The following is a 22,712-nucleotide window of genomic DNA, read 5'->3' as shown; positions in this document are numbered from 1 at the left end:
ATTAGGCCTATAGAGCTTTTGTGAAATCTATGATTGTTTTCATGTGCAACGACCCAAACAACAATTCTAGTTTGTAAACAAAATGAGGGAAATGTATATAGTATCATGTGCACATGTGGACTGTGGTCTGATTGCAATTTGAGAGAAAAAAAATGTGGATAAGGTACAGTATGAGGAAAAAAAGGTTGTTTTGGACTTTGTTGTACCCAATATATAGATTTATCATCATGGTATATTAGTAATACGCAAAATGAAACAAAACTATTACTCTCTCTGTCCCATAATATAGCAACCTAGTAACTGCTGTAACATTTTATAATATAATGAATCTATACATCCTCCTGTCCAGATTCGTTGCACTGTAAAATATCACATCCCGTAATAAGTTGCTATATTATAGGATGGAGGAGTAGATGGTAGAAGTATAGTTTATAAAATAAATTACTAGTACAATTTGAATTATCCAACATGAATAATAGAACATATTCGAGCTTAAAAATTAAGTCACTCGACTAGAGGTAAATCCAAAAGATTGGTTTTAGTGACTGAACAGAGCATCTATTTCTTTCGATTACATCATTGCGTGGTATAACTACCAGACAACCCCCCAAAAAAAAATAAACTAGCAGATTGTGATTAATGCCCTTTTCTCCCCCCACAAATAAAAGCTAGTACCAGATTGTATATTAATCCCCTTGAAAGATAAAAGATCTAATCTAGCAAGATGTATCAGTGGTGTTGTGGAGGTGATTACAATAATTAAGCAGTTTAGCAATTAACTAGCTTGATTTAGATAGAGCACCGCAACCTATCAAGAGGGGTTTTCCCAACGTTTTTCTTTTTGTCGATATATAATATACAATATGGGCATTCAAATAATTGCTAACTAAATTTTTTATTTGTAGATGTACCAGTGATGCAATTATTACCTGCAATTGAGGAGTATTTAGCAACAAAGGAGTCTTTCAATTACAAATATAAAATGGAGGATCTATGTACGAACCTGACAAGCACATGATACTAATTACTGAGCAGCTTAAACCCTTCTTATGCATTATGTCCAATTACAAGGAAAGAAAATTTTTACATAAAAAAGAAACACTTTTTGAAGAAGTAATGAAAATGTTATAATGTCCATTTGTTACAATATTCTTTATGTTTTTTTTACTCGACCGTTAAGGATTAATCTAAACTAATTAGCAACCTCTTACTTCGATTTTATAGGATAATTTTCAATTGTATGTTAGTAAGGAATCAAATGCTGAAAAGTTCATTTTTAATATATACTACTAAAATAAAAATACCAAAGTCCTTGCAACTCTCATTGGATCGTTAGCAAAGCCTATATTTGAACTGATAATCATTATGACAGTTTCTTTCATCGTGCATAACAGAGTTGAATAGTCTCCGTATAGTATTAACCATCAACTGCTTTAGCTATCTCCGACGACCATCGTGTTAGCCTATGCGGTCTGCCCAGAAGTAACCACAGGCCCCCCCAACGCAGCGCAGGGGTGTGTGTCACACTGTCACCTTTGGCGTGACGGGTCAGCCAGACCGACCAACCCGCCAGCTTCCGCCGCACCCGCACACGCCGATGTCAACGGCGCGCCGACCCCTCCCGTCCCGGCCTCACATCCGCGCAGCCCCCAAACCCCCCCCCCCCCCCCCCCCCAAACACCCGGGAGCTGCACGGTGCAACGCCCCCGCCCACCCGCCCGCCGCTTTGCGTGTGCGCACAACACAGCCGGCGGCGCAGCGGTCAACCGCGGCTTGGCCTTGGCTTCCCCCCGCGCGACGGCATGCCACCCCACTTTCCTTTCGCAGTGGAAAATATTTTTGGGAAAACCCGGACGGCCGAGGGGGCGCGTCGGTGCGCGCGCGCGGAAGGAAGCCACGCGAAGCTCGCTTTCCTTCCCTTCCCCTCGCGCAAAATATAAAAATCTGAAAACAGCAAGGCACCAAACGCCCCCCAACACAAAAACGCGCCACCACCACACACGCCGCCTGCCTCGCTTCTTCCTCCCTCGTCTCCCTCGCCTCCTCCGCGGACCGCAGTTTCAGACGAGCCCCAGAGCTCCCGGTCTCCCACCCCAAGAGGCCGGAGACAGAGCTGAGAGAGAGAGAGAGAGAGAGAGAGAGGGGAGGGGAGGGCGTGTGCTCGCGCGCCACCGCCCGGATCTCGAGCTCCCGGATCTACCGCAAAGGTAAATCTTTCGCTTGGATCGATCTCGCTCGCTAGATCCGTGCCTTTTTCACGATGAAGCCGGAGGGCGCCGGCTGCCGCTTTGGCTGGGAGAGAGTAGCTTCGGCTTAGCTACGGTTTGCTGCTGCTATAGATGCTGATGATAAGCTAAGAGTCGACTAGTAGTATTAATTAATATCTCTATCTAGCTATTCATTTCATCGGTGTTGGGTGGATTCCGCGGGTGAGATCTCGCCTCCCGACTCCGCGGATCTCATGCTCGGTAGGTACTCCGATGGGTTTTGAGGATAGAAGGTTGCGGAATTTCAGGGATCCGCGTTTGGTTTTGAGCAAATCCCGCGCTGGTTTTGCCCTGTTTGCGCGAGAACAGACAACAAACAGGGCGAAGTTATCTCCGATTCTCATGTGGGTGTTTGTTCTGTTCAGATCTAAACCGAGCAAGAGGCGGCGGCTGCTGCTGCTGCGGCCGCGGTTGTTGGTGGTTTGTTGGTGAGGAGGAGGAGGAGGAGGAGGAGGAGGAGGAGGCGCGGGCGACGGCGAGATGTCGTCGAGCACGATCCGGAAGGCGCTGGGGGCGGTGAAGGACCAGACCAGCATCGGTCTGGCCAAGGTCACCAGCAACATCGCGCCGGAGCTCGACGTGCTCATCGTCAAGGCTACCAGCCACGACGACGAGCCGGCCGAGGAGCGACACATCCGCGAGATCCTCCACCTCACCTCCGGCTCCCGCGCCCACGTCGCCGCCGCCGTCGCGGGATGCTCCCGGAGGCTGTCCCGCACCCGCGACTACGTCGTCGCGCTCAAGTCGCTCATGCTCGTGCACCGCCTTCTCGCCGACGGCGACCCTTCCTTCCACCGCGAGCTCCTGCACGCCACGCGCAGGGGCACTCGCCTCCTCAACCTCTCCGACTTCCGCGACGAGGCTCACTCCGGTTCATGGGACCACTCTGCCTTCGTCCGTACCTATGCGCTGTACCTCGACCAGCGCCTTGAGTTCTTCCTCCATGAGCGCAAGCAAGGCTCCGGCTCCAACGCCAGTTCCAGTGCAAATGGCCCGTCACCGCGTGACCGCTGGGGATCACCTGACCCATATGGTCGCCGGTCACCCTCATACTCCTCACCCCCTGGAAACGGAAATGGGTATGGATATGGTGGTTATGATGATTACCGTGAGAGGAACGGCAACAACAACACTGATGACAAGAAGCCGCCGACCCCAGTGAGAGACATGAAGCCAGAACGGGTCCTTGCCCGTATGCACCACCTGCAACAGCTGCTCGACAGGTTCCTTGCTTGCCGCCCCACAGGTGGTGCCAAGCACAGCAGGATGGTGCTGGTCGCGCTGTATCAGATTGTGAGAGAGAGCTTCCAGCTCTATGCTGATATATGTGAGGTGCTCGCAGTGCTGCTGGATAGGTTCTTTGACATGGAGTATGCCGAGTGCGTGAAGGCATTTGAGGCATATGCCAGCGCCGCAAAGCAGATTGACGAGCTTTGTGCATTCTATGGCTGGTGTAAGGAAACTGGGGTCGCTAGGTCATCAGAGTACCCAGAGGTGCAGCGTGTTACCGATAAGTTGCTGGAGACATTGGAGGAATTTATGAGGGACCGAGCAAAGCGGCCCAAGAGCCCACCTCGGGAGCCTGAGCCTGAACCTGTAAAGGAGGAAGAGCCTGAGCCAGATATGAATGAAATCAAGGCACTGCCAGCACCAGAAGACTACAAGGAGCCTGAACCTGAGAAGGTGGAGGAGGAAGTAAAGCCAGAGCCCCCACCGCAACCCCAGGGTGATTTAGTGGATCTTAGAGAAGAAACTGTGACTGCAGATGAGCAAGGTAACCGGCTTGCTCTGGCCCTCTTCCAAGGGCCACCTGCAGCTGGTGGAAGCAATGGCTCATGGGAGGCCTTCCCCTCAAATGGTGGCAATGAGGTGACTTCTGCATGGCAGAATCCTGCAGCTGAGCCTGGGAAGGCTGACTGGGAACTTGCCCTTGTGGAGACAGCGAGCAATCTGTCCAAGCAGAAGGCCACAATGACAGGTGGTATGGATCCATTGCTACTGAATGGTATGTATGATCAGGGTGCCGTGCGCCAGCATGTCAATGCACAAGTGACAACTGGGAGTGCCAGCAGCGTTGCTCTACCTCCGGCTGGACAGAAAACACAAGTGCTGGCTCTGCCAGCACCAGATGGTTCAATGCAGAATGTTGGTGGAGACCCGTTTGCGGCGTCCCTTAGCTTCCCACCACCGTCCTATGTTCAGATGGCAGAGATGGAGAAGAAGCAGCAGTTCTTGACTCAGGAACAGATGATGTGGCAGCAGTACCAGAGGGATGGCATGCAGGGCCAGTCAAGCTTGGCCAAGCTCGATCGGGCTTACAACAATGGCTTCGCCCCCAACCCAGCCATGCCTTATGGGATGCCTGCAGCATATAACACGAACCCCATGCCAATGGCTTACACTGCAAATACTGGGTACTACTACCCCACTTACTGAGTTATTCTTTGTTCATCCTTACAGTTGCTGTGAATTTTGTTCTGTATCGTGATCTCATAGCCTTGGGGTTGTCCAGTATCAGTTGTTGTTCCCCTGCCTCTGGATCAAACCTTTTGGTCTCTTATATGTAATTCTATTTGTTTGGAACCAATTGCGGCATCTAAGGGTGGCTATAGTTGATTACATAATCTTATGTTCTTGTTCTTTCTCACTGTTGTTGTTATTGGTATAACTGACAGTGGTACAGCATGTCACATCTTATAATCTTACCTGCTAATGCTCCGAATTTGCAGATCTAGATCGCCTTTGTTTGTTGGAAAGGTTAATTGGTTGTTGGTATCAAGGGTATCATGTTTGGTGGCTTAATCAATTATATCTTTTTGTTGACATGATATGGTTTCGGAAATTGACTTCGGCTGTGTTTGGATCCAAAGTTTGGATCCAAACTTCAGTCCTTTTTCATCACATCAACCTGTCATACATACAACTTTTCAGTCACATCATCTACAATTTCAACCAAAATCCAAACTTTAGATCCAACTAAACACAGCCTTCGAAATAAAGCTATGACATGATTAGGACAGGATTCAGTGAATTGTTTTACCTTGCGGCCGGTGTAAGTTATGGAATCTGTTCTTGTTAGGACCTTATCATGTTTTAGTTGTCCCCCGACATAGAAAGTTTCGTTAAATTAACTTGGTGAAATTCAAATTCCAAATTTCCTACATGACACTTCAGATATTTATGAGTGATGGTTGTGGAAATTTCTCAAATTCCTGGGTGGTTTTTCAATTATAATTCAACAATTGGCTAAAAGCATACAAGACGTGCCTACTCGTTTTTCATGTCTACGAAGATCAGGATGGCCATATGGGAATCTCTTATATTCCCATAATTGATGTCAGATACTAACAATCAGGATTGTGAAAAGAATAAAGGGAAACCTGGAACCTTGTTTTCCCAACTGTGATTAGCGAGTATCCACCTGCCTAAGCGATAAGCGAGTATTCACCTGCCTTGAATTCCGATTTCTGCATGACACCTGCCTTGAATTCCGATTTCTGCCTTGAATCAGGAAAGAATTTCCGCATAATCAGGAAAGCTCTCACATTCCAAATGGGCCTCCTTGAATTCCAATTTCCGCATGAATCAGGAAAGTATTTCTGCATAATCAGGAAAGTTCTCACATTCCAAGTGCGCCTCACTTGGCCATTCTTTTCCAATGGCACATCTGCGACAAAATGATTGGGATCAATGGAGAGAATGTAATAGTACACCATAACATCCATAGTGATTAGTGTAACACCTTTTAATCCCATTCGTTAAAGGAGCTGTACGAGTATAAAGTATGATGAGTAATGGGTAAAGAATGTGTCAATGATTCACGTACTAATAAAAGCTGGCTACTAAAGCTGAGGGTTTTGGGTTTACTGGGAAAACTGAGTGCGCGCTTTCCTGACACGGCAAAGCATGCCCACTCTTCTTGACGGCGACAACCTGACCCGGTAAGATAAGCAGCACGTCGCTGTCAATTTGGGCTTTGGCCATTCCACGCCTTGGAACATCCTTTTCTTACGATAATTTCTAGTGGCGGCTGAGAAGATGACAGCAGAACACTTGGACCAAGTAAACCTCCATCCTGATCTGCAGACTCAGCCAGCCCATCTTTGCCTAATTGCTGGATCCTACCTCAAGATTTCAGCACGACAGAACGACATGGTCAGAAAATATACTGGCACCTCAAAGCATCAAAATATTGCTTGCAGGAATACGATGTGTATTCCTTCAATCCACACAATGAATCATTTTCTAGAGTTACAAGATGTATGTACTTGGGTGGAACGCCCAAATCACGTCCGATGCAGCATCCATTGCAATACAGTTCCCGCTCAACAAGGAAGTTTTCAGAGAGTGTCAATTGCGTGTTGATCTAACTAGCTACTAGTGGCCAAATGATGCTCACAACAAATTCCCATCAATTTGGCTGTAAGAAGCAAAACAATCTTTCAGAATTCCAGATCACTTGATGCAATGATTTCCCATGTTTTTAACGTCTGTACTTAGGATCAGCTCGTGTTATTTCGGCTTCAGAAATTCTATAATGTTACAGAGCACGCCTTTGTCATATGGATTCACAAACTTTACTCCAGAATCTGCACGGAGGCGAATCAGGTCAATATACCACTGGAGGAAATGTGCACTAAACCACAGGATGTACATGAAAAGGCACCTGATTGAGGCTGTTCCTTCATCTGGAATTCAGGGTATTTCTTCCAGTTTATCTGGAAAATCTCACCTCTTAGCTATAAGAAACAGCAAACGAGAAGATGGCCTGCAATTGATGAAGGAAGAGTCCAAAGCATGGGAAGTTTGACATTACCCACTCATCTGTCTTGATGTTGAAGCAGATGCAATATATGTGCCATATCAAGAACACAGCCTAGCAAGGAAGCAACCAAATTAGTTGTGGCATGATTAGAAAATAGGTAGTAAAAAGTTTAGTTAGAACGTCCATTATAAATACAAATGCAGCCAGTCTTCGATGATATCCATGAATACTCTATCTTAGCAAATTAGTCAAAGGAATGACAGACCAAACTAGCACATGGAATACCAACCCAGATTGGCGCCCTGTAAAACATGAAAATAACCAGGATATAGTGGTGATGTACTTATGTTCAACGGTCACCAATCAGCCCACAATCGTTTATTAAAATATGGGCAATGAAGAACCATGTGGGATGTCTACAATATTTGTTGAAGTTAATAAGAAACATCGACATAAACATGTGGGGTTCTCAAGTTGGTGTTGATACTTCCCATAGTAACCACAAGTGTGAGCACTTTTGGATTGAACTTTGTTAAGAACAGACTAACAAAATAGACTAGATCAATATTCGAATGGTTAGCAATTTAGTCTGCTTCAGGTTGTGTGTTTAGAGTTTCTGGTCCTTAGCTTCTCTCTCTATGTTGGTCAGTCCTTTTGAGGTGTTGATGTTGGTCTGTTTGGGCAACTTTAGCCAGGTTTCCTGTTATTTGCACTCTTGTAAACTGGGCAACCCCCAGATATGTTGCCGTTTTGGCCTTCGATATAGGCTGGGCCGTATGGTCTTTCTCAAAAAAATAAAATAAATAAATAAATATTTGAATGGTTGCTTGGTTGCATTTCTTCAACTTTGTTTTTCACAAGTTGACAACAATGATATACTGATGTAACTTTGTTCCAAATCCCCAGGTACCTTGCGCTTTGTCTTCATTTTATTATTTTGTGACGTTAGTTTCAGTGGGATTGTAGGAACAATTTGTTTTGTATGCAACTTGACATTTTTCCTTATGTACACATTTTATCTTCTAAACAGTTATATATCTTGGATCTATCCCAGCGAATACTGGTCGACTACTGATTGGATAGTTTATCATCACCAGCTGCGATCCGATGGCATTGAGCATTATTTAAACACACCATTCCTTCATTATCATGAGTTCAGTTTTACATCTTTTCAGAATATCCTGTGAAACAAGACATCTACTGTATTCTGGTAGATTTACCTCGTTAGCAATTAATTCCAAGCCAACAGTTCTGGAGCATGGGATTTTTTTTTTCTCAAAACAATATCTTTCCCTTCTGCATGTGCAATTGTGCAGAGGTAATCTCTTAGCAGTAAAATCCATCATCAGTTGTTAGTGATTAGGACAAACCTGCCAGAGCACTTGGAGAACAGAGAAGAGCATTGTGCCGATTACCATGTTAACAGACATAGGATTCTGTGAAGTAAACAAAGTACCCTCAGTATCAGTCATTATAACACATTAACATTTGATCAGAAATTTTGATGTTATTTTATGGACAAATCAAAGAGGGACTCTGTGTTTTTTTAATGAATGATAAGATCATGAATAGATCACACAGCCTAAAGGATTTACACATGGATGGTCACTCATGTTAATTCTAATGCATCTAAAATCGTGAGGAAAAAAAAATGCCTGGCTACTATGAATCTACCGTACAAAAAGAAAATACCACTTAACACAAATGCACCTGTTGTGCCTAAATACCATAAAGATGCTAAAATTTACTATCCTAAAGTTTGACAATGAGGCTTGCAAGTTCGATGCCATCTCCTATCCACACTACAAACTGCCTCAAAAATAGTGCAATGGTAGTACAAGGTTAGAAGTAAAATATCTTTTTGTTCAGCTCATGGTATAGAACTATTCAAAGGTACTCAGTGGACACTCCTAAAGACATAGCACCTAAAAGAACAATTATTTGTCGAGATGAGTTCAATAGCATGTGCAAAAACCACAATTACATAGTTGCCTTGATAATGTAGTTTTTATATCACTTGGCAAGCCATGTATGCAGCATATGCAAAGTAAGATGATGCCAGATGATACCTCCGATCTTATAGTTCCAGAATTTATGCATCTAGTGATATCTGTAAAGCAGAGTGAAAAAGAAGCTTTAATGTAGAAATCCATGGCTCTGAAATGCTATTTTGCTAAATGACATGTGAAAAATCCATAAATAACTGTTACACGTTCGCTATCGTTAGTTGAACGATAGAATATTGTTATGGTTATTAAAGCAATGCAGATTGCTAACTCAAGAAAACTGATAACTCATTTTTACAGAGCAAGGAGGTTAAGATACATACATTTAGTTGAACACATTGTATATGTCGATTCAGCGACAACAAAGCCTGTCAAAAGGGCCATAAACAGCCGATGATTTTTCTGTCCTGCAGAATACACACTGCAATTCAGAATATGTGCTTATAACATATGATAAAGAAAACTCCACACAAAAGAATGGGACATTATACCTATGCAGTTACCAAATGCAGGACAATGGTGATCATAACCTCTAACATTTGCTTTGCAGCAGTTACAGTGCCTTACCCTTGGAAGTGATGAAAATTTCTATAGCAAAAAAGAGGAATACATGTCAACATGTTAATGCAACAACTCAACGTCTCGTATTATTAGTAACTAAAAATAAGAGAACCATTTAAATATCTAATTCCTCAGCACCTCACTCGGGCATATAGCTTCCACAAAATCCTTACAGCCAGCTTCTTCGAAAAATGAAGATTCATAGATCACAATGCCAGGATCACCAGAAAATATCCTGCAGTCGGGAAACAGAACTAAACCCTCCATCCTCAAGGTAATAATTCGCTAATATCAGTAAACTTAAGCTTATGAATTGCACAGCAATAATGTAAATGGACTAATGTATCTTAGACTTAGCTAAGTGCATTGTGAAAGAACATTCAGAAGAGCTAACCTGTAAAGTCCAAACAAAAGCATTGCACATTCAGCATTAATTACCATATCTAACAGGGAAGAAGTGCCTGCAAAGCAAACAACCAATTATAGAAACATTACAGAAACTAGATACACTCATCACCTATATACTACTACCAGGTGACATCATAAATGCAATAAATTTCCAAATATCAAAGGTTAACAAGCTACATACCTAGACCCATTTATGGCAACCTATGAACACTGCATTGAGCCCTAAATCGTACTGAAGTGACATGTATTTAGCTAAGCTGTGCAGTGCAACTCACCAGGAAAGGTGATTAACTTCACCCAAATCGACGCGACACCACAAAAATGCCATATGCGTATACCAATAGACATTATCCAGTGCATTGCATTGTCAATAATGCTTTCCTTCTACTCAGAACAATGCCATATCACAACGGCAAACTACTATGCAAGTTCTAACACTAGAGATCGCGAATGCTGCCCATCCTACGGAGTCCAACTGATGCAATGCTCCATAACCTCACCTCCCCGGATGACAAACACGTAGACGCCCCACAAGAAGAGGATGTTGAACAGTACGAACAGCGGCGCCGATGCCGCCACTCCGATGAACCTCCTCCAGAACCTGCCCACCACGATGACGGCCAGGAACACCACGCCTGCGCACCACGCAACCAAACCACATCAAAATTCGCACATAATCAGACGCGTGGGGGTGGGGGAGCAAAAGGAAGCAAGCGGGCACGAACCTGCGACGGGGAGCATGGCGAGGAGGGAGAGGGAAGGGAAGAGGCGGGGCACCATGGCCACGGCGAGCTGCGAGAGGAGCGTGAGGCCGCAGGAGGCCAGCCCCGACCACAGCACCTCCCATGGCGACCGCCGCAGCCGGTGGAGCCCCGACGCCGACGCCAGCCTGCTCATCGCCGCCGCCTCCTCGTCCTCCGGATCCGAAGTACCATCAAGGCCGCGGCCGCCCCCCACCCAGCACGGAGATCCAGCCGGGGCGGGACGGCGAGGATCGCCGGATTAGCGCGGGGCGCCTCGATCTCGCCGGATTCCTCGACGGGAAGCGAGGGGGAACCGGGGAATCGACGTAGATGCGGGGCGAATCTTAGTGGCGTACTCGCGTGGGCATTTCGTCGAACATGCAGCAGTGGCCAAAGTAGAATGGTGTTATGCGTGTGTGGTAACAGTTGAAGCAGCGGGCACATATGGTGTCAGAAAAGTCGCAAGCGGGTAACAAACTAGCGGCGGACTATTTGTATAATTTCTAGTGAAAACAATTTAGGAATGCACAATTTTTTTTAAGAATTTACGTTATATACATACATTCAGAGAATTTATGAAAATAAACACTTATCATGACACGGGATGCGGAGCAGCTCACACAACATGGTGCGGAGATGTGAGACCGATTGTTGGGGCGGTCCTATGTGTCGGTAGAGCGGCACGTCCTGTGACTCGGGCGCGTGGCACCGAGTCGGGTTTGCGGGAACAAGGCCACAGGATCGCGCCTCTTGCACGCTTGAGTCGTGGGACCGTGTCGATACCGATGGCCAGTGGGTTGCCACATTTCTAGGTCGCGTTTTTGGATGCGGGACAGTCCCAGTTATCCGTCCTGCAGCTTCGCACCACACGTGTCACCTACTTGTATTTTCGCGCGCGCGGAACGAGTATATTTATCACAATTTTCCTATGGTAATGTATATCAATGCAAATTTATAAAATGAAAATGTACGTTCTTAACTTTTTTTTTTCCTACTTCTATTGCTACTGAGGATCTTTTTGTAGGCTGAATATGGAGAAGAAAATATTGCATCAAATTGAGTGCTTCTGTACCACGAATGATAATATAGGTGGATATCATATTCGATACTTGTCAGTATAAGCTGTTATCGGGTGGTATAACAGGATGATACATATATACTCCCTCCGTTTCGAAATGTTTGACACCGTTGACTTTTTAGCACATGTTTGACCGTTCGTCTTATTCAAAAACTTTTGTGAGATATGTAAAATTATATGCCTACATAAAAATATATTTAACAATGAATCAAATGATAGGAAAGGAATTAATAATTACTTAATTTTTTTTGAATAAGACAAACGGTCAAACATGTAATAAAAAGTCAACGGCGTCAAACATTTCGAAACGGAGGAAGTATATCAGTACGAGTTAATACCCCGTTTATACCAAGAGAAAACAAAAACAGAAAGCCACACACGTCAACTAAAAGCAGCATCATTCTCTTCCTATTTCCTGTTCTCGCATCGCGTGATAATTAAACCCTCAGCTGAGGACCGGTAATGTCTGGTTGCCTGAGGAGAAAAGAAAAACGAGCTCGAGGAGGAAGAAGAAGGTTGACGAATGAAGGATATCGAATCCAAACACTAGAGGGGTGATGAACTCCAAAAATTTATTTGCGTTGGATTTATAAAATGTTGAAACTTTGTTAAAATCTGAAGTTGACCAAGTTTTCAAGTGAAGTTTTCAAAAGAAAAAAAAGTTTTCAAGTGAATCCCCGCAGCCCGAGTCATGGATTGGATCCACGAAGGTACGTATGGGGCCTCCAACAAATGATCCTATATCGTGAAGGCGAATAGGCGTGGCTGCCCGAGGTGGTCAAACCGGACGAAAGAAACAGCCCAACACGTACGTATTGTCACTGTGTTGTCACTCAGCTCTTAGCCTCTTACTCACTACTGTTACTGGCTTACTGTGTTGTCACGATTTAGTACATATTTGATCATTGGACACACAGTAGTAGTAATTCACTTTTCTCTCGTCCAGTCTTTCGTGGCTTTGCTATGAAAGCCACACGAATCCGAGTGCGTCGCAACAAAGAAGGGGAGCTGGCCGGCCGGCCGGCTAACCACGCATGGCACGTGCACGGTCCCTAGCTTGGTCAGTTGGTCGCGACGAAAAGGAGACTGTACACGGTACACATGCGGGTTATAGCCTTATAGGCGTGTCCGAATATTTGCGTGGCCATTCATGTGTTTCTGCCATGGGCTGTGGGACTGGGAGTGGAGTGGCCTTTTAAACTCTGTCGTCATCTCATCCTTTGTATAGTTTTTACCCCCTCTCACGTAGCATGTCACGCTCGTTCCATTTGTCCTGCCACTGCGAAAATTGGCTGTGTAACACAAAATTTAAATCTACTCTACTGTAATGGTTTCACCACAAGAAAAAAGGAAGAAAAAATCTGTGGTGAAAGGGAAACAGTCTGAGGGTCAATTGGACGCCGTTTTTGGTGAAACATTAGTACTGTAACCTATACATATACTACTAGCGTACTTGTACCGCTACACAATCCTGTGCCCCAGTGCGTACGTATCCGAATTGAAGTGACTACACGATTGCCGTAGACCGTAGCAATGAGTAGCACGTAAAAGATGTCTAAACAACAACCAATTGGAAGCCCGGCCCGCTGAGATCTGTTGCCCGGGACAGCGCTCACTAGAGCCTAGCTAGAGGGATACGACGCGTTGGCACTCACGCAACGCCCGGAGCGCTGATGCTTGCGGCAGAACAATAATGTTACAAAGATTGCAGCCCCTAACATGTGAATCTTACCCTCTTATTATCTTACCCTCACCATTAAAAAAAATACAATCCTACAAATGTATCTGAACATATTATGTCCAAATACATCTTTAAGATTAGATTTTCTTAAACAAATTAGTACACGTCAGTGCATGGGATAACAATATTGTTATAACACCCACCGGCACCGCACGGACCGGAACATTGATACTTCCTGTAGAACAATATTATTACTAAGATTATAGTCACTGATATGTTTTTTTTACGGACGCGTAAAAAAATTGCACGTTAATTTATTATTAGAAGGACACTAATACGTGAGTATTACTCTTCTATTATCTCACCGCACCGTGCAGGCACGGCCTCTCGGTGGTGGTAGCCAGTCGCCCAGTCACCCGCGCGCGCGTCGGTCGCAGCGCACGCAGCCACCGACGCGCGAGCGCGATTGTTGCAGGGTGCGTCACGTTCCGTGTACATGTAGGTGTCGCATCGCACGTGAAGTTTAGCGCGCGCGGTGCGCGACGCGCCAGTACGGGCTCCGAGTTTTGCTTGGTGGATCGTGTGACGAGTAAAATGAGTTCACGGCGGAGTAGCTTCAGTTTCTCGACTGAGACAGAGTAATGCCGTGACCTCTTGTTGCACCACTGATCAGCTCGCCTTTGCTCATATCACAGCAAGAGAGATGCTCCACGTACTAGGACGGTAGGAGTACCAGGTCACCAAGTCTCATATCGTATCACACCCAACTTGCAACTACTTGTTGGACCATAAAGGGCACCGCAAATCTTCACATAAACAGGTTCCCCACCTTTACGTTCCCTCCCGGTCAGTACGTTCCGCCGTGCGCTAGCTAGCAGCTTCTACTCTAGCCTCTAGGTGGGTCCGTTAGGAACAATGCTTGTCTCAGCATGCAAGCATAGTGATAGTAGTAGTAGCTCCTTGCAACAGGACCACACACGTAATAATTCGCGAAATCTCTTCGCGCTTAACCAAAAGCCCGTGCTGCCGCTACCCTAGACTCCGTATCTACGTACAGTACGTTCTACCAGATCGATCGTGTCGTGACCAACCCAAACACAGCCAATCGAGCCTGCAAGATTCGATGCCTACCCTCGCGCCGCGCGTATGTACACGGTCGCACCGACGGATTTGCCGGAGGGTCTTTCTCTTTTGGCACCAGAACGGGAAGGAAAAATAGTAGTATATATCCTTCTCCTACATATATATCGCCGCGGCGCGTGTGGTAAAGAATCACTATCTGCAGGTAGAACGTTCGCGTTGCACACACTCGCATCGCATCCGCGAAGGTACCCATCGGTGAAAGCGGCAACGAGATGCGTTGCAACGCGAGGGTGTGCCCCCATCGGTGAAAGCGGCAACGCAACGGCACGAGACCGATTCGCGGTTGAGAAACGCTGCCCCCCGCCGCATTCACGGGGCCGCGACTGCTCTAGTACGTGTGATTGATCTGCTTCCGACCAGAGCGGATCCAGAAATAAAAAATTGAAGGGGCTCAATTACACAATTTATTCAACCTCCAGCTGTCTAGAAACCTTAATTTATCATTCATAATGAAAAAATTAAAGGGGTGCTCTGAAGGTATCCATATGTGGAGGTAGGGGGGACTCGAGTCCCCTCCACCCACGTTGTATCCGCCCCTGCTTCCGACCGAGGCAGGCAGGCAGGCAGGCGGCCACGCGAGGGTGAGTAAAAACTCGGCGAGGGTAAGCTTCGGTCGAGTGGATGCATGGACATGGGGGACCTGGTGCTACAGATGCTACAGTGGAGAAGTCACGGAGTGGGTGAGCGTGTAAAGATTAAAGGTGGTGTGTTTGGTCGGAAGAATGTTGAGATTATAAGCAGGATTGGTGGTGGTGTAGCCGGTGATTTTACCTAACTTGTCTGGTCTCTCTAGGGAATTAATGGTAAGAGATTATTGTGGGAGGAATACGGCTTTGCTAGTCGCTATACATGGGGAGGGTGAGGTGGAAGGAGTAATTATCTTTTCGTTTATGTTTATACTTATCGGTAAAAATTTAAAGTTTTATCTTTATATTTAGAATTGATTTTAAGGTTTTTCATCAAAGTTTATTTTTCAGCTTTTACTTTTAAATCAAACACATATATAAAAATTTTATTTATAAATTATTTTTTATTTGTAAATATACTGTTTAGTATGGCTCTGCTAGTGGCGTACTCGGAGAAGAGGAAGAGCTCCTGGAGGACGTGTGATCCATTACTTCAGAATACAGAACTAGGGGTTTCATTACGGGTAATATGTATTCCGTACCAGCTACCCTCTATCCAAAATGAATCAAATTATGAGGAAGTACTAGTACTAAATTAGACAGGACGGTTTCACTTCAACATCTTAAAACTGATAGGATTTTATACTGGGTTATGGGCTGTGTTTAGTTCGTGTGCTAAAATTTTTTTAAGTATACAGTCACATATTTAAAGTATTAAACATTGACTAATAACAAAATAAATTACAGATTTCACATGTAAACTACGAGATGAATTTATTAAACCTAATTAATCCGTCATTAGCAAATGTTTAATGTAGCATCACATTGTCAAATTATGGCGTTATTAGGCTCAAAAGATTCGTCTCGCGATTTACATGCAAAGTGTGCAATTGGTTTTTTCTTCTGTCCATATTTAATGCTCCATGCATATGTCTAAACATTTAATGTGACGGAAAAGTTGAAAGTTTGAAGAAAAAATTTTGAATCAAAACACGACCATGGTTGGATTACAAACTGATCCTGACCAAGCTTAGAATAGTGGTATCCAACATTTCATCCACCTGCACATTAATGGGAGGATCAGGATACCCTAGGAACGCGTAACCAAACAACTAGAGCAAACTAAATAGGAAACGATGCATCAACCAAACAAATACTCCTACTGTATATTGGCTGTGTCAAGATCTATGGGTGTAAAGTTTTGGCGTGTCACATCAGACATACGGACGCACATTTTAAATATTAAACGTAAACTAATAACAAAACAAATTACAGAATCCGTCTGTAAACTGCGAAACGAATTTATTTAGCCTAATTAATCCGTCATTAGCAAATGTTTACTGTAGCACCACATTGTCAGATCATGGAGCAATTAGGCTTGAAAGATTCGTCATGCAATTTACACGTAATCTGTGTAATTAGTTATTTTTTCGTTTATATTTAATACTCCATGTATGTATCCAAACATTTGATGTGACAGGGTGAAAATTTTTACAAAATGATCTAAACATAGCCATAGAAGATTTTGATCGAGCTTTGTAATTTTGGCCCGCTTTAAAATGATTTATTGAATGTATTATTACTTAATTGGATGGATAAATTAAATGTTTTTACAAAACTTAAAAAGAATCTATAACAAGTGGTCTACTCCCTCCATAAAAAAAACACTTAACTTGTGACCCCTTCTAGAACAACAAATCTGGACAAAGGACCCCTCCTGTGACCCCTTCTATAGATCCTAGGACAACGAATCTAGGATAGGAGGGGTCACAGATTGAGTTTTTTTTAGAACGGAGGGAGTAAGTAACTAGTCTCGTTTGATCGCTACTCCCTCCGTTTCAGGTTACGAGTCATTTAGTCAAAGTCAAACTGTTTGAAGTTTGACCGAGTTTGTAAAAAAAAAGTTGTAACATTTTTAACCCAAAACAAATATATTATGAAAATGTATTCAATTATTGATTTATTGATTTAATGAAACTAATTTGGTTTATCTATAAACTTAGTCAAACATAAGTGGTTTGATTTTGATCAAAGTCAAAACGACTTATAATATGAAACAGAGGGTGTGCCATTTACCAGGGCGCAGCTGGTCTCGTCTGCTCGCTTTCATTGTCATATCGAGTTGCTGAAAGAGGGAAGTGTGGTCGGCATCAAAGCTATTGGGCTGTGTTTAGATCCAAAGTTTGGATCCAAACTTCAGTCCTTTTCCATCACATCAACCTGTCATACACACATAACTTTTCAGTCACATCATCTCAAATTTCAACCAAAATTCAAACTTTGCGCTGAACTAAACACAGCCTTGGTAGCATCGACCCTTGGCCACGCCAGCCTGGGCTCTCCTTCCACTTAAGTAGGAGCATGGCGCCATTCGCCATGGACTTTAACGCTAAGGGTGAAAACAGTCATGGAAATTTCCAATCTACCGAGTGTCGCTTCTGTATGAGGGGTATTGTTTTCAACCATACCTTTTTGGCTATTTATATTTTTTTTTCTAATTTCTTTCTGAGTTGTATTAATGTTGAAACTAAATAGTTTAAATGATAAATATGATTAATTACCAGCTGATCGAGTGTCATCCTAAAAAGATGCTACCGATTACGACCGTTTTCACCCCTATTTGGCGCCATGGCTTTGCACCTCGGCATCAACAATGCCAACGCTGATACCAGTGTCCAAAATTAGAAGTAGTTTTTCTATGGTCTATACAATCCATCCCATAAAAAATCTAATTCTTACTATGAATTTGGACACAGGTAGGATGGTTATTTTTTTGGGTGAGAGAATATTTATAAACTAAGTTTTCAGAAATAGCTGAAGTGTGAAAAATGTACTCTCAGAGGAGTTCCGGGTACGAATAGGGTGGTTGTCCAATCGGAAAATATGCACTCTCAACATGACTTGCGGTGGGGGAGAGAAAGATAACAAATGAACATGACTTGCGGTGGGGGGCGAGAAACAGAACGACTGAACGAGAGGATGTCAGTTTCTCATCAGTAGCAGTAAAGTTTTTTTACCGCGTTATTTTTTTTCGAAGATTATTTTAACCGTATTCTCGGTGAAAGAAAACAAGACAATACTGTGTAATTATGTATGCGCATAATTTCTCATGGGTAACTAGGAATATTTTCTTCAGTGTATAGTTTGCAAAAAAAAAAATCGGCATTGCCAAATTAATTTGTAACATATATCTTGGCAAGAAAATGGTAACAAACCAAACAAACAACTTGCAAAAAATTTTGCCAATTACTAAAAGGATGGAAAATGACAGGATATTTTTATTGGAAAAAGATCAAATATCCTAGCAGGTGACAATGAAAGAGTTTATCCACAGCAAGAAATTGCTGAACCAGGCAACCAAGCTTTTAAAACCAGACGAAAGCGCAACCCAGCGTAAGCTCCCCCCTCTCCCCTTTCGCCGTCGCGGTCTACTCCACCCACACATCCCCCCCCCCCCCGCGCCCCGCCGCCGAGCTCGCCGGGCGGCCGGCGAGAGGGCGTGCGCGGCGATGGGGCAGGGCGCCAGCTGCGGGCGGCCCAGCGAGGAGGTGGACTTCTTCGGCGCGGCGCAGTCGGGCGACCTCGCCCGCCTCGCCGCCGCCGTCCGCTCCCGCCCTTCCCTCCTCGGCCGCACCACGCTCTTCGACCGCCTCTCCGCCCTCCACATCGCCGCCGCCCACGGCCACCTCCAGGTAAGCTAGAACCGACCATCTTTTTTGCTTGCTTCTCATGCTCCTCGCCGCCGCGCCGACCGCGGCGTGCTAACTGTACTCTTGCTTGTGTTTGTTTTAGGTGGTGTCCATGGCGTTGGATCTTTGCGTGCACCCGGACGTCGTTAACCGCCACAAGCAGGTTCGCGGCGCAGCCCTGTTTGCTTCTGTCACTCCCACCTGGGGGAAGTTTCTCCTCAAATCTTGCACCTCTTTTTCGCCGCAGACGGCGCTGATGCTCGCGGCGATGCACGGGAGGACCGAGTGCGTGCGGCGGCTGCTCGACGCCGGCGCCAATGTGAGACTTAAGCGAACACCGTGTGTCCGTGTTTAGTGGTCGGAGCTCGGAGAGCTGTTCATGGCGTTCGACTAACCGGTGCTTCTGTTTCGGGCGCAGATTGTGATGTTCGATTCGTCGCACGGGCGGACGTGCCTGCACTACGCGGCGTACTACGGCCACGCCGACTGCCTACGGGCCATCCTCTCGGCGGCGCAGTCGGCGCCGGTGTCGCAATCCTGGTTGGCCTTCTGTTCCCGGAGCCCCCACGCCATTTCCGCTGCGCCTCCTGTAGCTAGCAGCCGCCCGCGCGCTGGGCGGCATTGCTCATGTGTTCTCAGCTGTGTGGAGTTGCAGGGGTTTCGCGCGGTTCGTGAACGTGAGGGACGACACCGGAGCGACGCCGCTGCACCTCGCGGCGAGGCAGGGCTGGCGGCGCTGCGTCCACGTCCTGCTCGAGAACGGCGCCATCGTGTCAGCCTCCAGTAGCGCCTTTGGGTAAAGCTCCTCCTCCCCCCCAAGTCAAAAAGTCAAAACCCCGCGCTTCTTCCAAGCGAAAATTCGCGCCTTTTTAGGAAAGCCGTGACATTTGACGCGCGCGCGCGCGCCCGCCCGTTGTTCTTGCAGATTCCCCGGGAGCACGCCGCTGCATTTGGCCGCGCGCGGCGGCAGCCTCGACTGCGTCCGCCAGCTCCTCTCCTGGGGCGCCGACCGCCTCCAGCGAGACTCCGTCGGGTGAGTTGCAATCGCAGAGCTCAGCTCACCCTGTCCAATTCATCAGTTGAAGAACTCGAAAATGCCAGCTCGTGTCTTTCTCTCTCTTCATGGCGGTGACGACGAATTTGCGCTCTCTCTCTCTGTGTGCAGGAGGATTCCGTACGAGGTGGCGATGAAGCGAGGGCACGTCGCGTGCGCCGCGCTGCTGAACCCGTCGTCGGCGGAGCCCCTGGTGTGGCCGTCCCCGCTCAAGTTCATCAGCGAGCTCGAGCCGGACGCCAAAGCCCTCCTGGAGGCGGCGCTCATGGAGGCCAACCGGGAGAGGGAGAAGAGGACCCTGAAAGGGGCCAGGAGCGCGTCGCCGTTGGCGTTGCCATCGCCGTCGCGTTCAGACGACGGCGCGCACGACGCCGCCATCTCTGAGGTAGTACCGAATTGTGCAAATTTTACAAGTAGTACTACTCCTTTACTGCCTTCTCGTCACATCTTGGACAATGACCATGGAAACAACTCGAGTTGACAATAGCAACTGCACACTTGCACCGGTACTGATCTCGTAGCCATTATCCCAGAATGCATCGTAACATCGGTTTCATCTACTAGACTGCATTATCAAGTCTCACACATCGGGTCACACTTATCTTGATCCGAGAGAGAGAGAAACGAATGATGCCCTTGGAGATGCTAATTTTTATTTTCAAATGGTTCTTAAGTACTCATCAGCATGATGGCTACTGCTAATGGTTGCTGGTGTACTGTACTAGTCTATAATATTGTACTCATTGGTAACGCCAAGTTAGGCACATGTTTGTCAAACCACGGGCAGCGGCATGTACTCCTATCTGTAGACGGTCACTTGCACGAAAGCCACAAGTCCTCGGTGCACGTCTGAGCAACTGCGCCGATCCATATGCCTGGAGATCATTATTCAATCTCGTATATGCAATCAAAACGATGTACCTCAGGGCACATGCCATGATCAGTGCTGCATCTCAGACATGCATCCCGGAGCACTGTGATGCCCATCCTCATGACTGATCGTGTCGTGTGCTCGTTGTCGTGCAGGAGGCGGCGGCGGCCGGCGGCGGCGAGGTGTGCAGCATCTGCTTCGAGCAGGCGTGCACGATCGAGGTGCGGGAGTGTGGGCACCAGATGTGCGCGGCGTGCACGCTGGCGCTGTGCTGCCACGCGAAGCCCAGCGCGGCGGCGGCGACGCCGTGCCAGCAGCCGCTGCCGACCTGCCCGTTCTGCCGCGGCGGCATCTCCCGGCTGGTGGTGGCGACGACCAAGACCAGAGCAGGCGGCGACGACGAGGAGGACGACGAGGAGGCGGGCAGCAGGCTGGCGTCGCCGCTGCACAGGAGGTCTCGCCGGGCGGTGAACCACCCCAGCGGCGACGGCGGCAGCACCAGCAGCATCATGGGCAGCATTGCGTCGTCGATCGGGAAGATGGGCAGACGGCGAACCGACAGCAGCGAACACGTCGACGTCGACAAGCCCTAGCACGCAACTCATCGGATCGAGTCAGAGTGGACACGATCATCCTGGTACAAGCCATTGTCGTCGTCGTCGTAGTCTTCTTCAACCGATCGGCAAATGAGCTACTATTTTTTGTAGATTATTACTATTATTTTTTCCTCAAGAAAATGAGCTATTCCATCTGTGTAGATTTGAGCCATGCTGTATTACGCTGTGTAAATCCAAATAAGCAGTCCTTGCATGCTTGGTAGCCCCCAGCACTTCCAGTGGAGTTCTTGAAAATTTGTAAATGCCAGGTTCAGAGATTTGGACCGATATGATAATGAGAACCCAAAACAAATCCATGTGACTGCTTTATAATTGGCTATCTGGAGATGGGGCTACATTGCTCAGGTGCTATCTTCAGACTTTGTCCAATCTTGTCTAGTTTTGGGGTCCTTATTTGTGATCTGATGATGACTGAAGCTTAGGATCCCATTAATAATGGCCAAACTGGGGACGTAGATTGTTGCAACTTTCCCTTTGGATCAACTGCGCTGAGGTGGCAAATGTACTACACACTGTTCATGCCTTCATGGCTGTCTCCAGACTCCAGTCAGCATGTGTAGCTCATATAGGTATGGGTTTATGGCACTGTACAGCTTACTACTTGTGCTTTACTAGGACAAGCCCCAAGAAAAATTGGGAAATGGAGTACTACAAATGAGCAACATTTTTGTTTCAAGAAGCAGTGAGGGAGCACTACAAATGAGCAACATTTTTGTCTCAAGAAGCAGTGAAATTTGCCATGGAGGCATGGAGCATTCTTGAGCTCATCAGGAAGAGGGATGGTTCAGTTCAGCAGGAGAAATGGCAGGAACAGATGGTGAAGGAAGAGGGACAGCGACTCCTCACTTGATGCCTGAATGGAGTCAGCCTTGTGGGGAAACCGAGGAGAATCGACTTGACATCACATCCTCATCAGGACTCAGGAATAGCAAACTCTCGTCAGAAAGAAGCGACGACGTCGCAGAAAGTGTCCAGGGGAAGATTGGAAGGAGACGCTGCGACACCTGACCATGAAGAAAGAGAGACGTCACAGTAGACCTTTCTCTCCTTTTCTTTTTTTTCCCATACCCTTTTGCCCTTTTGCAAGGATCTCTCTCAATGGCAGTCAAGAATCAGCATCAGACCAAACCAGTGACGACGAAACTTGCGTAGATCGGAAATAATTACTGTTCAGCATCTCATCAAAGTCAAGCTAGATCATGT

General features: G+C 46.2%; 3 protein-coding genes across 3 annotated transcripts; 2 read left to right on the top strand and 1 right to left on the bottom strand.

The window, feature by feature from the left end:
- The first annotated feature begins 1,967 nt into the window (after positions 1-1,967).
- On the top strand, positions 1,968-4,914 carry LOC4332409 (putative clathrin assembly protein At2g25430). The gene is made up of 2 exons (XM_015775246.3): positions 1,968-2,207; positions 2,633-4,914. Exon 2 carries the CDS (start codon positions 2,748-2,750, stop codon positions 4,701-4,703), a length of 1,956 nt encoding a protein of 651 aa, XP_015630732.1. The 5' UTR covers positions 1,968-2,207; positions 2,633-2,747; the 3' UTR covers positions 4,704-4,914.
- Positions 4,915-6,433: 1,519 nt separating this feature from the next.
- LOC4332408 (uncharacterized) lies at positions 6,434-11,213 on the bottom strand. Its single transcript, XM_015775245.3, has 11 exons — positions 10,733-11,213; positions 10,508-10,642; positions 9,994-10,060; positions 9,738-9,834; positions 9,530-9,626; positions 9,362-9,445; positions 9,102-9,142; positions 8,403-8,468; positions 7,084-7,143; positions 6,934-6,985; positions 6,434-6,856 (listed from the first exon to the last, which is right to left on the bottom strand). The coding sequence occupies exons 1-11, from the start codon at positions 10,902-10,904 to the stop codon at positions 6,780-6,782; spliced, it is 948 nt and encodes a 315-aa protein (XP_015630731.1). The 5' UTR covers positions 10,905-11,213; the 3' UTR covers positions 6,434-6,779.
- A 7,460-nt stretch (positions 11,214-18,673) lies between these two features.
- On the top strand, positions 18,674-21,805 carry LOC4332407 (E3 ubiquitin-protein ligase XB3-like). The gene is made up of 8 exons (XM_015772558.3): positions 18,674-18,970; positions 19,071-19,130; positions 19,215-19,286; positions 19,386-19,507; positions 19,623-19,763; positions 19,893-20,000; positions 20,133-20,406; positions 21,048-21,805. The coding sequence occupies exons 1-8, from the start codon at positions 18,788-18,790 to the stop codon at positions 21,483-21,485; spliced, it is 1,398 nt and encodes a 465-aa protein (XP_015628044.1). The 5' UTR covers positions 18,674-18,787; the 3' UTR covers positions 21,486-21,805.
- The last annotated feature ends 907 nt before the right edge of the window (positions 21,806-22,712 follow it).

Source organism: Oryza sativa, chromosome 3 (assembly GCF_034140825.1).
Source record: "Oryza sativa Japonica Group chromosome 3, ASM3414082v1".
Taxonomy (NCBI): domain Eukaryota; kingdom Viridiplantae; phylum Streptophyta; class Magnoliopsida; order Poales; family Poaceae; genus Oryza; species Oryza sativa.
Note: the sequence above shows the minus strand (reverse complement) of the source record. Positions and strands in the feature narration are given on the sequence as shown.